The sequence below is a fragment of the Podarcis erhardii genome (assembly GCF_964252035.2).
Source record: "Podarcis erhardii genome assembly, chromosome: 3".
NCBI lineage: Eukaryota > Metazoa > Chordata > Lepidosauria > Squamata > Lacertidae > Podarcis > Podarcis erhardii.
Window position 1 is genome coordinate 87,115,549 of NC_138507.1, and position 13,285 is coordinate 87,128,833.

At 41.0% G+C, this 13,285-nt stretch overlaps 1 protein-coding gene across 1 annotated transcript in view; it reads left to right on the forward strand.

Moving 5' to 3' along the window:
* Positions 1–13,285, forward strand: part of DNAH8 (dynein axonemal heavy chain 8) — a 131,578-nt gene that overhangs the window by 38,466 nt on the left and 79,827 nt on the right. Inside the window, exons 24-36 of the mRNA XM_081854116.1 lie at positions 309–415; positions 1,335–1,443; positions 1,758–1,944; positions 3,007–3,203; positions 3,762–3,888; positions 5,134–5,369; positions 5,470–5,574; positions 6,357–6,470; positions 7,237–7,299; positions 9,733–9,833; positions 10,943–11,080; positions 11,852–12,092; positions 12,512–12,711. Coding sequence (XP_081710242.1) covers positions 309–415; positions 1,335–1,443; positions 1,758–1,944; positions 3,007–3,203; positions 3,762–3,888; positions 5,134–5,369; positions 5,470–5,574; positions 6,357–6,470; positions 7,237–7,299; positions 9,733–9,833; positions 10,943–11,080; positions 11,852–12,092; positions 12,512–12,711 — 1,925 coding nt within the window. The remainder of the gene's footprint in view (positions 1–308; positions 416–1,334; positions 1,444–1,757; positions 1,945–3,006; positions 3,204–3,761; positions 3,889–5,133; positions 5,370–5,469; positions 5,575–6,356; positions 6,471–7,236; positions 7,300–9,732; positions 9,834–10,942; positions 11,081–11,851; positions 12,093–12,511; positions 12,712–13,285) is intronic.

Consider the following 13,285-nt stretch of genomic DNA (forward strand, 5'->3'; position numbering starts at 1 on the left):
GGGAATGCCCATCACTGAGGTCAAGCAAGGGCAAGTTTAGTAGTCCCAGGGTTTGGGGCAGATAGAAGGGCAAAGCAGGATCTGTACCATGAAGAAGGATCAAGGTGTGAGTTTCCTGGTCTGGTGCTTTACTGGACGTAAGAAGATTCTAAGTCAAATTTCATTTTGTCTCACAAGAATCCCCTGTAACCAACTCAGTAATAACTAGATAACTGATCTATTGGTTTGAAGAAACAAAGAGAAGAGAGATAAAGTGTTGGCTGTTTTCTGGGATATATTTAACAGGAACACATTCTTCTTAATTGTAGGAATGCAAAGAAGTAGTTGCATATTTTAGTCATCAGTTGCTGGACAGCCTACAGAAAGCTACTCGATTATCCTTGGATGCCCTTAAAAAGCGAATATTTGTTTCAAGGTACATGGTAAAAGTTGGGACGCGGATGGCGCTGTGGGTTAAAGCACAGAGCCTAGGACTTGCCGATCAGAAGGTCGGCAGTTCGAATCCCCGCGACGGGGTGTGCTCCTGTTGCTCGGTCCCAGCTCCTGCCAACCTAGCAGTTTGAAAGCATGTCAAAGTGCAAGTAGATAAATAGGTACCACTCCTTTGGGAAGGTAAACGGCACTTCCGTGTGCTGCTCTGGTTTGCCAGAAGCGGCTTAGTCATGCTGGCCACATGACCCGGAAGCTGTACGCCGGCTCCCTCGGCCAATAAAGCGAGATGAGCGCCGCAACCCCAGAGTCGGCCATGCCTGGACTTAATGGTCAGGGGTCCCTTTACCTTTACCTACGTGGTAAAAGAGGCTTTGTGTGGTGAAGAAAATTCCACACAGGTTGTAATGGCTGCTCACTAAACACAATAAATTGAACTGAACTGAACTGATAGCTCAGTTGGTTAGACCATGGTGCTGATAATGCCAAGGTTGCAGGTTCGATCCCTGTATGGACCAGCTGCATATTCCTGCATTGCAGGGGGTTGGACTAGATGATCCTCAGGGTCCCTTCCAACTCTACAGTGCTATGCTATGCCAAACAGGTTGTCTTCTCAAATCTTGAAGTGGATTTTCTTTCCCCACAAGTCCTATTCCTTCACAACTCTAGAAATGCTAGTACTTTTTTGCCACTGGCATAAGAAAACAAACACAGCAATTGACCAGACTTTCCCTGTCTTGGAAGAGCTGGATGTTCCCCCTTCCTCTCTTCAACCTCCCCCTTGCTGCCCCACAGAACCCTCTTGGTGTGCCCTCTGTTCTGTTCTCTTCCTTCCCACTCCCTCCCTGCCAATTTCGGCATTTTGTAGTGGCTTATCAATAAAATATTTCCTGTTTCTTTTTCAGCTCCAGCTCATTTGGACGGCCACCCTATTTACCTCAGACAGCAACTACTAAACCCGAAGATGTTATTACATTTCTAAAAGCTGAAGTGCACTTAGCTATTCCAAATGTTGTAAGTGATTTATGCAATCAAGAAGGCGAACTCCTTAATTTCTTCTGATTATCTTAACTTTTGCAGTGCTGTTCAATAAATTTCTTGAAGATTTGGATGAAGTAGTGTACAACTCACATACAAAATCTAGAGATGATTTTAAATTTTTAAATTTTTAAAATGAGAATACCCAGAGCTTCTTGCTGAGAACTCACAAGCTTATGGGCTGCTGATGGCAAATGCTTGCCAAACTGTGTTTGGGTTTAAGAGAGTTACATTTGGGTTTAAGACAGTTGCATTGTGTTTAATGGAAAGCATTTCCGTGTTCTACCTAGGTAATGGTGCCTAGTTTGGATGATATCCAGCAAGCCATCAACCGCATGATTCAGTTGACACTGGATGTAAGCCGTGGGGTGGCACACTGGGGACAGCTGCACCACCCGCCAAGATCCAGTATCACCCTGGAAAGCAATGTTGCTGCATCACCCAGCTTAATAGGAGGGAAAGCGAGAAAAGAAGAAAGTAAGTTAGTAGCCTCTGTTCCTCTTTTCCATTACAAAGTGCCATTGCTTCCAAAATTTCAAAACTGTTCTTTAAAGCTACACTTAACCCAGCCTACTTCCAGCTGGGCATTTATACTGTGAAATGCCCATTTTTTAAGTGACATGTGCATGGTGTTCTGGATAAAACACCCCTCCTATGTATTACTTGTTCAACTTCTGATTCTCAGGTCTAGGATCCTGTGCACCCCAGAGGATCCTGCACAGGCCAGGGGACCCAAATGACCCCCAAAACAACCCAGTAGCACCATGGAAAAGCAGCAGTGGCACCATCAGCAACTGAGACTTTAGCTTCCCACCACTTTAATTTTTAAAAAGTCTGACCCCAGCAATGAGCAAGGCCAACCAGATACCACCTCTTGGGTTGTGGAACCAACGATAGCAGAAAGGGTGTGTTCTGAGGGGACTTGGTGCATCCTCTGGCTATGGTGCTGCTTTTTGCCCCATGAACCCGAACATACCTTAGAGAGTTGTCTAGCGCAACTTACATTTGCTGTGTGTGTGTGTGGCCAAAACCCTTGTTTTTACGGGCCTGCTTGCCAGCCAGCGAGGAAAGAAGGGAAAAGTGTATATCTAAAGAAAGGATATTTGGACCATTATCCTAAACAAATGTATTCAGGTCCTCTGTCATCCTTATTGTACATTGACTATATTGCAAGCCCCCTTGATATAGTTGATTAGTAGGCAAAGGATATATATTCCAGATAAAGAAATAAGCCTCGGCGAGTGCCAGAGGGATTAACAAAAAACACAAGTAGTCTTTATTTCTCAGAAATACATAAGTAAATATAATAGATTCTGAGAACACAATCCAGGAAATGTAAAGTAGTAACCCGGTCTATTAAATAAAAAAAATAAAAAATTGTTAAATCTCAGTGAAATTTTTTTTATGGATTATGCTCAATAAGAAATACATATTCATTAGTGTAGATTTCTGCTGTTTACGTTTTTGCTCTGCTTTGATATATGGAAGGGGAGTGTAAAGAGAGGCTACAGAATTTATGTTGTTAACCATATTTCTCAGAAACACCAGAAGAGACATATCCTGCAAGAAAGTTGAGAAATTTCTATCCAGGAGTGGCAGAACACAAAGATATTTCCAAGTTAGTTGTGCTTCTGTCCTCATCGGTAAACTCTGTACGGAAAGCAGCTAGTGAAGCGCTGCAAGACTTTCAAAAATATAAAGCTCTGTGGACAGAAGACAGGGATGCGAAAGTTCAGGTAAACTGAATTCTGAGCCTTCGTTGTGATTTTAAGCACTACATTTCTTTTTACTCAACTTCGTTCATGGTTCAAAAGCTAGTGCATAGGGTCTCTTAAGTGTCAGTGTCCCCTGGGTGCAGATGACCTGGATTCACACGAATCCCCTCAAATCCTACCCTATTCATATAACAACATTCACAGTTTTTACCAGAAAGCAGAAGGAAAAAAGTTTCCTTGAGGAGGTGAACATAAGTGCTGTATTGTATTTGTGGGCTAAAAACTGAAGTGCAGGGCTGTTCCCATTGTGAATCTTGACTTTAAGCAGGTGGAATAGGCTCCTGGGTTATTCTGGTAGTTGGTAGGTGGCAGCATCCATGGAGAGCAGGATTTGGAGTGGGGGACTCAATGCAGGCCAGTGCAATGTGTCCCGGGCAAGCTGCTATTTGCAGCTCTGATGTAGCTACTATATGCATGTGTCGCACTCCTATGTAGCCTTTGAAGTAACACTACAATACTGAATACTGTTTTAACAGAATAAAATAATTCATGTTAATAATCCGTTCCAACTGCTTACAGCAATTTTTGGCCAGTAACCCTTCTCTGACTGAGATCAGGTCAGAGATTCTTCATTATGCTACCTTTGAACAAGAGATAGAAGATTTAAAACCTACAATTTCTGTTGGCCCCATTGAACTGAATACAGGTATGAAAACCATTTTCTTTATGTGCAATGTGCAGGAAAATAAATTGTCACTTTGGGGGCAACAAGTTATTTGCTTTTCTGAGCAGTGTTTGGAATAGCTATGTCAAATGTAAGTTGATCTTGCAATCTTGAATTGATCTTTTCCTGTTGTTTCTAGGTCTTCAGATTGTCTTTTGTCCATCCTAGAGAAATGCCTTAATACTTTTTTTACAGCCATAGCACTGATTTGAAATTTTGTTATAGCAACACAAATCTGGCATTTGTGGAAATTTTACTTTGAACTTCAATTATTTGGCAGACAAAAGATCATGCCATAGCCCAGTAACCAACCATATTATGTTAGGAAATAACCCACTCATCTCTAAAGTCCAATACAGAAGTTATTATCTGTGAACTGTGCTCTGTGAACATATGGAGAGGCTGGGGAGCTCTGAGCAGCCCTGACAGCTCCATGCGACTGAGACCTCCAGTTGAGGATGGAAGAGGCTATGCACAATCAGCTGAATGTGCTTAGGTTTCCTCTTCATACTGTCTGTATAGTGGTGAACATAGCTGCCTTCCATACTGTCTGTCCAATGTCTGAAGGCAGAGGTGTGCAGGGCCAGCACAATCAGCCCTACGTGCTGCTTTGCACATTCTTGGAACGTGTGATGGATAACCTCTGTGCACTGCTAGGTCTTCTCTTGATTCTTAAGTTCTAGCCCTGTAATAGGAAATAATTACACAGTGAAAACATCCCCTCCGCCCATGAATAAATTTATTGGCTCTAATTGTTACATAACTCCAATTAGATACTTGACATCAGGGGGCTCTGTTAAGGAGATAGAAAGGGAGACTAAAGCATGAAGATGTAATAACATATATTATTTTACTAACTATAACCAAAATCTAAAGAAGTAGGGCTTTGATCATCTAGCACAAATTGAACAGGAAAGACTCATTAAGTTTCTGCTTAAGGATTTGAGATTCTGCTGCATCCTATAGACCCATGCCTGAAGGATGCACAGCCTTCATTTTGAAGAGACTCTTCTGAAAACAGTTGGTTAGGAAATACAAATCCAAAGTCCGTTTGGCATGCAAAACTACTTGCAGAAAATTTTGGGGTCACAGCCTAAAGGTTGTAATTTTGCTGACTAGGCTGTTTTGGTTTAAACTTGTCTGTACAATTTCCTTTCAATGTGTGACATGCAAAAGCTAGTTGCTTTCTGTGTACAGTATGATCTAGAGACTGTAATTTTTCCATAGGACCAATGAAATTGGCGCTCTCAATTGAAGCTAAAGCATGGAAAATGTTACTCTGCCGCTATTTAAATGAGGAGTACAAGAAGAAAATGCAAGACATGATAACATTTATAGCAGAATATTTGAAAAAACTATCTCGACCAATTCGAGATTTAGATGATGTCAGATTTGCTATGGAAGCTCTGGCTCATATACGAGACAAGGAAATAGAAATGGATATGACTATGGGGCCCATTGAAGTAAGTTTTGTTTTTTTTAAAAAAAAGAGCTGGGGTTGACATTACTTTTTTGACAATATGAATTGTGAGGCATCCTGTTCTTTGTTTTGTTTGTTTTTAGGAAGCTTATACAATTTTAAATAGATTTGAAGTTGAAGTGACAAAAGAGGAATCAGAAGGAGTTGATACATTACGGTACTCTTTCATAAAGCTGCAAAGCAAAGCCGTAAGTATATGAAACATACACCATTATGTGAGAATTAATTAATGGCAGTTCATAAAAGTTCATTAGTATCAGCTTAGAGTGTTTCGGGTCATCTGGCCTGTGCTCCAAGATCAACAATCCTGGTTTATGGATCTCTATAGTGCTTCTGGACTGGAGATTTGTGTTCCTCAATTGTTTGTTTTAAAACCCTTGTGGCTCCTTCCAACTCTATAATTCTATGATTCTAATAGCCGTGTTTCACATTTCTTTCCAAAGCAAGTTACCTTCTGGCTCCTGGCTGCAAGATGCATATCCCTTCCCTTTATGATCTTATAGGACTTTTCACTTGAACTTGAACTTTTGCTCCTCATCCATGCACCCATGACAACAGCACTCGCCCAGCGTGGTAGACATTTGCTTTCCAGCTGCCTGGTCACTGCCACTTCTGGGGAGGGGAGAAGTAATAGGGAAGACAGTGTGGGATGGACACAATGGTGGGGGCACCAGGTGGGTTCCACCAGTGTGCTCTATTGGCTAAGCTGCTTTTGGTCCATGACGCTGTCAAAATCTTTCTACGAGATACAGACCTGGTTGTTTTTTAGTTCCTTGTAATTCTTCTGCTCCATGTATTTTGGAATCCTTCTGAAGAGGCAACTTGTAAACCAGTTTATTTCTACGTCATACTGACATTTGCTGTCGGAGTCCTAGAGTTGGAGGGCAGCCCATCCACATTTGAATAGATAAAGTTGAAACTGTACGAGTGCTATTTTCTTGGAGTTTTTGAACATCCATTTATATTGCAGGCCAGTGTTCAAGATGAGCTGATTCAAGTGCAGCCCAAGTTTAAGAGCCAGCTACTGGAGGCTGTTGAGGTTTTCCGTGAGGATGTGTCGAGCTATGAAACAGCATATGAAATGGTAATTTATTTGAACAGTTTGCAGAGAACACACATACATATATATCTCACACTATACATATGTAAACTGTCTCATCTAACTTTGTCTTGTGTTGAGCAAAGCAAAGCAAAGCACTATGATTAAGAAAAAGCAAGTGGTTTGAAAAAATTAAATTTAGGTCATATATGGTTTTAGCAGAAATTATAATATCCAGTCAAAAACAATTCTGCTGTTCTGTTTTAGAATATGTATTATAGGCAGTCTAATACATGAAGGCCTATAACATATGATGGACAGGTCAGTCTGTTTGCAGCCTATATCAGTTTTGCATGCCTTTATTAATAAATTAATAAACTTCTCTCCTTTTCCTACATTCATCTGCAGGTGTTTCTTTTAAAAAAATGCATTAAAATCATATTGGGATATAAATAAATTCCAAAAATACGGATTTAAATGTATATTTTATCGCATGTGCATCTCTAAGTTTATTTTATTTTACAGCTATTTATTTTTAATGCATTGAAGTATTTTTTTTACCCAAGAGTGGCACCAAAATTCAGAGAAGTGCAAAATCTGAAAGATAGTTGTATTCTGCTATGGGGGATAATCAGACCAGTTTGCATTGGAATTTATGGAAATCAAATTCCACATGCATTCCTATGTATAACATGAAATTCATCTAGTCCTTGTGATATCTATGTGTGTTGAGTGGATATGAGAATGGGGCATAGGATTCAGTTATTTTTTAAATATATATTAATTATTGGCTACATTTTGCCTATTACAGGAGGGACCCATGGTTCCAAATACACCACCTCAAGAAGCTAGCAACAGATTGCAGATATTTCAGGTAAGAATGTTTAAGATGTTAAACTGAGTGGTGTGGTATTTGGGTAGGCCTTAATGGATGATTCAGCAACCCTTCTTTTTGATTTGTTAAACTCTTCAGAACATTGACACTGGTGGGCACCTTATTCAGTACAGTTCTCAGTAGTGCCCTAGAATATTTTGCCTTCACTTATGGGTTATTTATTTAGAGCATTTCTACCTGCCTTTAGCCAAAAAGCCTCCCAGAGCACCTTAATTAATCAATTACATTTATATCTCATCTTCTCCCATTGGTAAAGTAAAGGTAAAGGGACCCCTGACCATTAGGTCCAGTTGTGGCCGACTCTGGGGTTGCGGCGCTCATCTCGCTTTATTGGCTGAGGGAGCCGGCGTACAGCTTCCAGGTCATGTGGCCAGCATGACTAAGCCGCTTCTGGCATCATTAGCCAGGGATTTTGCTTTGCCTTGTGGTCAAAGACTGGAAAGACAAACTGAAGGAAGTAAACTGACTTCTCTAGAACGCGCCTGTGTTTCCCCCCTGCCTTTTGTTGATGCAAGTTGTTCTGTTGCCTCTCAGTTATTCCCCTCAGTCTCAGTCCCAGTTTTAGACTCACACTCTCCAGTAACTGCATCACATGTTTTGCTTTGTGTTTGGAAATATATTTTTAAAAAGAAAGGTTGAATCCTTTTGGGGGCCCACCTGAAGCGTGAGGTATTATAGGCACCCACTCTGAAACAAGAGGAGCCAAAACAATTTTTGCATGACGGTTTGCTTCATTCTAACTAGTTATACACCAAATTGTTTTTATTGAAGTATTGCATTATATCTGAGCTTTAGTCCCATAAGAGTTTTTAATCTGTAAGCATTTTCTTCTTTTCATTTATCGGGGCCTATGGCATCATATTTCTTGCTGTTTTGATTCTCATTATGATAACCTTGAGACGAACCTTTTATATGGCACTGTGAGAGTCAAATGACTGCCCTAAATCTTGTGTAGCTGTTTGACTCTGTGAAAGATAAGAAGAGCTCATCAAACAGTACAAGGTAGCCTACTATCAGAATGTGAGTGCAGTGTGCAGTCGCCGCCCCTTTCTGCATATTTGTAAATTCAGACATTGTTTGATTATAGCAGCAGTAGTTGGTAGAGTAGTGATGCTTGTCTGACTTGTCACCCACATTACTGCAGCTTACTCACAGGTACAGGGTGAGGTCGTCGCGATGCAAATGCGCTGGAGGAGTCAATCCTGTGCTCTCACCATTGCATTGCACCATGCTGACCCTCCCCTCCCCCTCCTAGTAAACAGCCGTGATACGGGCAATGAGATCCCTGCAACATTGCCAACCACTTCTGTGTTATAGCTAATGATCAAATTGATTCCCCAAGCCTTTTCACATGTATGTATTTGCCACATATTATACCAGCAGACTTCAAATTCCCTGTTTCCCCCCAGTTGTTTTGTAGGACTTTGTGTATGTGACTGTATTGTAGGGAACCAAGGTCGTTTGTGCTGACTACATGGGCTCCAGGCCCAACCTGAAGTCCTGGTATTAGGACCTAAAACCTAAATTACTTGGGAGTAGGGTATTTTAAGGAGTACTTCTTCCACTCTGAGCTGTCCGCCACTCTCTTAGGTCTTAATCTGAGGCAGGTTCTGCATCCCCTATGGCCTGCTCTCAAAGGTTGGGGAGGTGATATGGTGACAGCATCTTTTCAGCCAATGCACATAAGCTTCAGAACTCCCTCTCCATCTCCTCTCACATCTTTCTCCTCACAAAGCTTTGTGTTAAGTCAAGGGGAAGATTAGTTGCTATGTTTTTCTGTTGCTAATCTCTAGCTGCTATTTTGGCTTTATTATTATTGTTATTATTGTTGTTGTTGTTGTTCTTGTTGTTATTATTATTGTTATTATTTTATTTCATGCTTTCTTTTAATTTGTGAGCCACTGCGGACATTGGCTTTTTAAACAGAAAAGCGGGCTAGAAACATTTTAAAATATAATAAATGTAAATGCTGATCACATGAAGCATTTCTGATAAGAAGATAATCACATGACTGCAGTAGCCAAACCAATCTAAGAAAGTGCTGATGGCCTAGTTAACATAAACATTGCATATATAGTAGTTGATTTATCACCACCTGATTACTCCATACTTGACAACTCATAGCTATTGAGTGCAGGAACCAACTTCATTGAAAAACATTGCTTCAGCCATCAAATGATTAGCATGCCAGAGTGAACTGGCTCTGTGTAATTGGCATTCACAGAGATCTGCAAGTAATACATTCATGCGTACAAAGTGCATCATGAACATTATGTTATGCCTGATCTAATCCCCAGACTTCTCATATGAGAAGGAAGCCCAAGGGACTTGTCTTGGATATGCATGTAGTAAAGGATAGCTATGTTTGTGTTACATAATCTAAATCCTTTGTTAATTTCTGTTATTTATTAGGCCAATTTTGATGAGCTCTGGAGGAAATTTATTACTTATTCATCTGGTGAGCAGCTATTTGGATTGCCTGTCACGGACTATGAAGTTTTACATAAAATCAGGTAACTGTGGAAAATTGTTCTACCTGCCAGAATAAGTTAAGCATTGTAGGAAGGCTTTAATGATGGGAGAGACATTTGCACAATATTGTATTTGTACACTGGGGATATAATCTTCAGAACTCAGCTCCTCTGAAAACTTGCTATAATGTGAAGAATCACAGGAGGAAATAAAGAAGGAGGGACAGCTATGAGATGTGTCATGCATGTGATGTTTGTGCTGCAGAATCAAAAGTGAGTCATGGGAGTGATGAGGCAGAAGGGGTGTTAAGAGATGAGCAGTTAAAATCAGCTGTAAAAAGCTTTTGCTTAGATTTGGAACTGGAACTGCAGTTGTGTAAGATATTAACAGAATGAAGTTGGGCAGCAGGCTGGAAGACTTTTAGTATAAGCATCTTGGAATCTACATTCCCGTGAATGTGGCAGCAGGTGTATGTGTGTACCAGCACAGCTGTCTTCTCTCTTCTCCTCAGTGTTTTTGGAATTCAGCACCCTGATGCTCAGTTGCCTCATGGGGAAAAAATCCTAAGTCTTGGAGGCTAAAGGCTCTCCCCACCCCAATCTGTGAGCCCCTTGGGATAAATCTGTGCCTCTCCAGGGGGCCATGGCCCACAGATTGGGAACCATTGTTTTGATCACAGTTCAGATTAAATCAGCTGCACTTTTACAAAGTAAAGATAAAAGGTAAAGGACCCTTGGATAGTTAAGTCCAGTCAAAGGCAACTATGGGGTTGCAGCGCTCACCTCACTTTCAGGCCAAGGGAGCCGGTGTTTGTCTGCAGACAGCTTTCTGGGTCATGTTGCCAGCATGATTAAACTGCTGCTGGTGCAACGGAACACCATGACAGAAACCAGAGTGCACGGAAACACCTTCCTACCTTCCTACCACAGCAGTACCTATTTATCTACTTGCACTTTGATGTGCTTTCGAACTGCTAGGTTGGCAGGAGCTGGGACAGAGCAACAGAAGCTCACTCCGTTTCAGGGATTCGAACCACCAACCTTCTGATTGGCAAGCCCAAGAGGCTCAGACCACAGCACCACCCGCGTCCCACTTTTACAAATAGAAGGTATGCTAGTGGCTCCATCACGATGTTGTTGTTTTTTTGCAGGAAGGAGCTAAGTTTGCTTCAAAAACTGTATGGATTGTACGATACTGTGATGAATAATATCAGTGGGTATTATGAAATTCTCTGGGGAGATGTAGATATTGAAAAAATTAATGCTGAACTTCTGGAGTTTCAAAACAGGTGAGCTTACTTTCTACATGATTAGCAAACCATCCACCACACTATGTACATTTTTGTTGTTGTTTAGTCGTTTAGTCGTGTCGGACTCTTCGTGACCCCATGGACCAGAGAACGCCAGGCACTCCTGTCTTCCACTGCCTCCCGCGGTTTGGTCAAACTCATTTTATCTTCTGCTAAAACCTGTGCCATTGCTTCCCCTGTTGCCTATGGCTGAAACTAATGTAATTAACTACATAATTAATTATGTGAGTAATTTGGATGCATTTCAGCGTAAGACAAATGTCAGAAAAATGCAGAAAATGACATGGTTATTTATGTAATGTTTGGGGAATTAAAAAGGACAATAGCAAAAGCCAGTATTTTCTTGTGCAAGTTCTGTTATTGACCTCAGGCGAATATACAAATAGTGACAATTTCTGCTCCCATTTGCATTTCTGGTGGAATTTTCTAGCATACCTTAGTGGTATGAGCCTTTGCATCTCTTAAAGTAAGCAGGATCAGTCCTGCCTAAGATTCCTAACACCTGGGAAGTAACATCAGCAGGTAGTCACAGCAAGGCCTTCTAAGCTGTGGTTCCAGTTTTAGAGAACTTGCTCTTTCAATCTGTCTGATTCCAAGCATGAAATCCTCTAGGATGCAAATACATTTGTTTTTAGGAAAGCTTTTAGAAGTTTTTCTTCTTCAAAAATGAGCTTATTGTTTTGTTTCTGTTAAGATATTTGCACATTTTAGGCTTTAAATAGTAAAATGTTCAATCTCTTTCAATGAAAGGTGCCGCAAACTACCTAAGGGGCTCAAAGACTGGCAAGCATTTTTAGATCTTAAGAAAAGAATAGATGATTTCAGTGAGTCCTGCCCACTGTTGGAAATGATGACTAATAAAGCAATGAAACTAAGACACTGGAACCGGATTTCTGATACAACTGGGCATCCATTTGACGTGGAATCAGATTCCTTTTGCCTTCGGAATATAATGGAAGCACCGCTTCTCAAGCATAAAGATGACATTGAGGTAGTCTTCCATACAGTTTTATATTGAAAGAGAATGCCAGACTAAGGTGCAGTTTGAGAGTCAGTGAGCATGCTCTAGAACAGTCATTTCCCAATTAGCTAAGTATTGTGGACCACCTGTTTTTTAAAGGCCAAGCCATGGATCTTCTACTTCTGAAAATTTTAATATCTCTATGGTAGTTTTGGCACCACAGACCCCCTGGGTGGGTTACGAGGACCCACTGGGGTCCATGGATCACCAGTTGGGAACCCCTGGCCTAGAAGGTATGCCTTTCTTTGCTCATGTGCAGCAGTGTTTGTGTCAGTACACAAAAGAGGTATACCTAAACATGGGCACAAGTAATGTGTCTTTGTTGAGACTCCTCAGTTGGCTTATCAATATTTTTAAAAATTAATTTAAGGATCTTTCTTTCTTTGCAGGACATCTGTATATCTGCTATAAAAGAAAAAGATATTGAAGCTAAGTTAGCTCAAGTAATTGACAGTTGGGCAAATCAGGTCTTGAGTTTTTCAGCATTCAAAGGAAGAGGAGAGCTACTTCTCAAGGGAACAGAATCTGCTGAAATTATTACACTCATGGAGGACAGCTTAATGATCCTGGGCTCTTTGATGAGTAACAGGTAGTTTCACAGATTTTGTAGAATGTTTTTATTAGCATTTTTGTCTCATTCTTACAACTCTCTATATCCAGCCTTTCAGGATATAATTTTTTTCCAAGGCACCTTGCAAGTCATAAATATTTAAAGGCATAATAAACAATATTAACAAAACGTCCAGTGATCTCTCACTTCTCTCCAACTGTGGCTGAGTAGGACAGAAGAGAGAGAGTACCCTTTTGCCCTATTTAACCAAGACAACTGACACAGTACCCAGGCAAGTGCGTTCATGGTACCTGAGTAATTTTGGCCATAGAGTTGGAGCTGTGCTCTCTGAGGCCAGACAAGGTGCTCTTCTGCTATCCATTCTCCACCCTAAGCAATGGCCACGGCAGTAGGATGCTGCAGCCACCAATACCAGCTTGGTGCAAATGTAGCAGTGCCCAGTTACCTTATCACAGTTAGGCGATTAGGAGAAGCTTGCAAATGTGCACACCCCTCCCTCTTTGTCCCCTCTTGTGTAAGTGTCCTCCCCTTCTCTCTTTCAGTTTTGGAGCAAACTCTTAGTATTACATCTGCACCAACACTATCACTAAGG